Source organism: Protopterus annectens, chromosome 7.part0 (assembly GCF_019279795.1).
Source record: "Protopterus annectens isolate FY-2018-M chromosome 7.part0, PAN1.0, whole genome shotgun sequence".
Lineage (NCBI taxonomy): Eukaryota > Metazoa > Chordata > Ceratodontiformes > Protopteridae > Protopterus > Protopterus annectens.
Window position 1 is genome coordinate 218,084,204 of NC_056739.1, and position 4,637 is coordinate 218,088,840.

The 4,637-nt window shown below is 38.6% G+C and overlaps 1 protein-coding gene across 1 annotated transcript in view; it reads left to right on the forward strand.

Moving 5' to 3' along the window:
* Positions 1 to 1,373: 1,373 nt before the first annotated feature.
* Positions 1,374 to 4,637, forward strand: part of AMPD1 (adenosine monophosphate deaminase 1) — a 238,292-nt gene continuing 235,028 nt past the window's right edge. The window contains exon 1 of the mRNA XM_044076719.1: positions 1,374 to 1,503. Within this exon, the coding sequence (XP_043932654.1) occupies positions 1,482 to 1,503 (22 nt within the window). The 5' untranslated portion in view covers positions 1,374 to 1,481. The remainder of the gene's footprint in view (positions 1,504 to 4,637) is intronic.

Sequence of the window (4,637 nt, forward strand, 5' to 3'; positions counted from 1 at the left end):
TCTTATATAGATATTTAAGAGGAGACCATATTCAGGTATGTGTTTGGGGGTTTCAAAAAGTAGCAGAGAATTATCAAACAAACTATGTAGAAGATTCTATAGGAAAAAGAAGTGTGCTGATTGGTTCTCTTTGAGAGTAGTTGATGCATGGAATAGACTACCAAATTACATTAAAGCAAGCACTAGTTTAGATATTTTTAAGAACAGCTTGGACACTTATTATGGCATATTGTCAGGCTAGCAGAGCATTATTGCCTGTGCTTGAAATATTTGTATGTATAAATGCCCATTATACCATGTATTCTTTGGACAATGTGCTGCATCAGAGCACAATCATTACTCACCTTCTCAGAGTCCTCCTCACTGTCACTAAGTGTTAGTGTGTTGTTTAATGAGTACAGACTGCTGTGAATTTATACTTACATATGTGTCAAGTTCCACTGACTGATTTGTGTGTATCTGTCCAAACTCATTTAGTTAAATACAAACCACTTCTATTTGACCTTAGTATGTGACATCCAAGACTAATTCTGTCAGGATCCTTAGAGGCCCACTCCATGTCCATGAAAGAAAGCCAATTGTTTCACTGCTGGATGTTCCATTCATGGACACACAGGCTAGATCTTGAGACAGTACTTTATCAGTTTGTTTTGTACCCACTCATATGTCATGTAACATAGATATTACCCCGTTAAGGCAGCTAACGTGAACATTGGAAAGACCTGCAGAAATAGAGCGAGGTATGTAAACATAGTTTAAGATACAGTGCACAGTTTTACACAAACCTGCCAGCTCGCTAAATTACAACTTATTACAAAAGTTCATTTTCACCATATTTACAGAGTTATACAGCCAAATGCATACTGTGATTCTGGTGTGGCTATGTGTCATTTTTATTCCTTGCACTCCTTAATATATGTTAGACACTTATTTACAGAAAATGTGAGGATTGGCCTAATGAGGACGCAGGTACCTGAAGTATAGCAGAGCAGTATATTTCTATAATGAAAAAGAATACGACTGTTTGGCTAACTAGTGATTTGCAGGGAGAACAGAATGCTTGTGTTTAACTTAAGCTGGAAACAAGTGTAAATGACAGCTTGAGTGAGTGGTTGTCGATTTTTAAGCTTTATCATAGTGCTCATTATTTTAATATTCTATGTTTTCTTGCTTCCTTTGATCAAGCTTGCAAGGAACAACCCTTCTGCAGAGAACTGGCTTGATACTCCGAGGTTTAACTTTACAGTGAAATCTAAACTTCAGTCCTTTTTGATTTGATCCTTGCTGGACATGCTTACTAGAGAACATATTAGATCTTTAAATAGATCACAGTATAAATATTCTTCAGCCTTTTAAAGGAGATGGGTCTGATTACAGCAGAGGCTACTCAACTGTGAAACTTGTCTGCACTTGCAGAGTTGAGCTGACTCAGTTCACACTCTGTATTTGGACACAAGGGAAGTCTCTGAAATTCAACAAAGATGTCCAAAGTCAAAGCTCCAGGTATGTTAATCATGCATATTCTAGTTTTCTTGGCAAGATGGAATAAAATGGAATCAGACTGAATCTCTTACTGTACTTAACTTTCTGTAGGGTGTAACCTTCTTTAGGGTGTAAGGAGGGGGAGATTTGGATTCCCAAGTATTAGTACATGTAGATAAAGGTGAGAAAACAAGCCATTTCATTTGTTCAAATGTGAGCAGGTGTATTTTCTAACATGCTGTTACAGTTTGTTTCCTCTTGGATGTTCAGTATGGTAGCAAATGTATTAATTTTCTGCAAGGTAGCTTGAAACTTGCACCCTTGAAGGTAAAGTACTGTATTGCCGAAGGTAAATTCCCCACAAATTAAGTTTTACAGCTATATTTGACCTACAGAAGTAAGCAGTGATGGCATGAAAACAAAGTCTAAGAAAAATAGGCAGTAATGGTCATAATTTACACAGATGTTGAATTTTACCTTTGCTCAGATTTTGGACCAGGTCTGTTTTGACAGTTTTACACCTTTTCCCTGTTTTGCATGGGCTACATTGAGCATAAAACTGTACTTAAATAAGGAAACCTCACAGAAGGTGAATCCCAGAGATACTGAATGTTTTGATACTGTGAAAGTGTTGAAGACTGCCTTTTTTTTTTCTCCCAACAACCCAACGTGAAACTGCATGCCATGTTTGGGATGCCACTCATGAGTGATATGTGTAACTGATGAGTGAGAGAAACTTGGCAGGAAAGTCAGCTGTACAGAAATGGATCCCAGGGCTCACAGAACATAGTGTGCTGGTCAGACTTGTGCAGACAACTCTGCAGATCATTTAAAGTCTGATAAGGGTGCCACATTATTATAGTCTACTGTGTTTTTAAGCACTTCAGTAGCACCTAGTTTTGTTCTCATTGGAACTAATTTGAAGACGATAACAAGCTGATATCTGATTTCTTCTTGAGTTAGGTTTTAAGGGTTGGATTTGTGAAGGGAAGTATCAAAGACACAACACTTAGCAGTGTACAAAGTGTTACATGCTGTGAGCTGATGTATTTCTTATTTTCACTTAGTTTCACTGAACATGGTTGCAAAAACATGCATTTCGAGATGTATAACTAGACCCTTTAGCCACATTCTGTGAAACTAAGTGAAACTAAAAAACAGCTTGCAATAATTAGTGTTTCGCAGGAGAACTGAGCATTTGTGAATTCACCCTATTTGTAGACTATCATTATCATTATGTAGTTTATTTTCCATTTTTATAAAGTTATTGATTTTGCCAGTATGTTGTGTCTTAAAACAGAGTTCTGTTTAGTTTACTGGGACAGCATTTTCTTCTGTGCTATTATTCAGCTCTTATAATAACACTGCACTCCCCCCCCCCCCCACACCTTTGTAATGCCATCACATCTCCATCATTTTAAGTCTTTACTTTTAAACCATTCCTTTGAAATGTGTAACCAACTTGACATTATGGGCTTCTCTGGTGTCCTTTTCATAAATAATGTTGTGTATCAACCCTTGTACCGCTATTGCACATTTCATAAATAAATTGTCAAGAGCCTTATATTTCATAAATACCCCCTTACATTTACCCTGCTACTTCTTGAAGTATAGGCCACCCGCCTCCACACAAAGTCTGCTTTCTTCGTCCCTTTTGCACATTGTACCTGCTTTGCTTAATTTGTTTTACTAACCACTGCATTAATCATCCATAAAACTTCCACCTTTAAACTGTCTCCACGGAGTAATTCACATTAACTTACAGTTTTGAATTCCGCGTATGGATTTGCAGATTGTAGCTACCTGGATTTATTTTTACTTTTATCTTGTCAGCAACCAGTTGCAGACTCTGTGCTTAATGTGAAGATTTATATTACTCTGAATGTGCCTTTCTAAATTACGGAGCCTTTTCATTCAATTACAGCATTCAGTCTTCTTGGGTAGGAGTCTATCAGCATGAGCCATCTTGACTTAGCAATACTTTCCCACTCTTCCTTGCAAAAGCGCTCCAAATCTGTCAAATTGTGAGGGCATCTCTTGTGCACAGCCTTCTTCAGGTCACCCCACAGATTTTCTATTGGATTTTGGTCTGGGCTCTGGCTGGACTATTCCAAAACTTTAATTTTCTTCTGGTGAAGCCATTCTTTTGTTAATTTGGATGTATGCTTGGGGTCACTGTCGTGTTGAAAGGTGAAATTTCTCTTCATCTTCAGCTTTCTAGCAGACGCCTGAAGGTTTTGGGCCAAAAGTGACTGGTATTTGGAACTGTTCATAATGCCCTCCACCTTGACTAAAGCCCCAGTTCCAGCTGAAGAAAAGCCATCCCAAAGTATGATAATGCAACCGCCATGCTTCATCATAGGGATGGTGTTCTTTTGATGATGTGAAGTGTTGTTTTTGCACCAAACGTACCTTTTGGAACTATGGCCAAAAAGTTCAACCTTGGTCTCATCAGACCATAACACATTTTTCCACAAGCTTTTGGAAGACTTGATGTATTGTTTTGCAAATTTTAGCCAGGCCTGGATGTTTTTCTGTGTAAGAAAAGGCTTCCATCTTGCAACCCTACCCATAGCCCAGACATATGGAGAACACGGGAGATTGTTGTCACATGTACTTCACAACCAGTACTTGCCAGAAATTCCTGCAGCTCCTTCAGTGTTGCTGTAGGCCTCTCAGCAGCCTCCCTGACCAGTTTTTGTCTTGCCTTTTCATCAATTTTGGAGGGACATCCAGTTCTTTGAAACATCACGGTTGCCCCATATTTTCTTCACTTTTTGATGACTGTCTTCACTGTGTTCTGTGGTATATCCAATGTTGTGGAAATGTTTTTGTACCCTTCTCCTGACTGATACATTTCAGCTATGAGATCCCTTTGATGGTTTGTAAGTTGTCTGTGAACCATTGCTTTTGCTGTAGCAGGCAACAGCAGCTGAGTAAATGTCAGGAACATCTACTAGGACAGCTGAACTTTATTTGGGATTAATCAGAGTCTCTTTAATTGATGGCAGGTATGTACCCAAGAAGACTGAATGCTGCTATTTATATATGCTCACTTTGAGATCGCACTACAATGGGAAAGGGCAAATTTCCCAATCCTCACTGTACCACAACCTCAGTATGAGCAGTTTGACAAACAGCATGTGAGATATAAG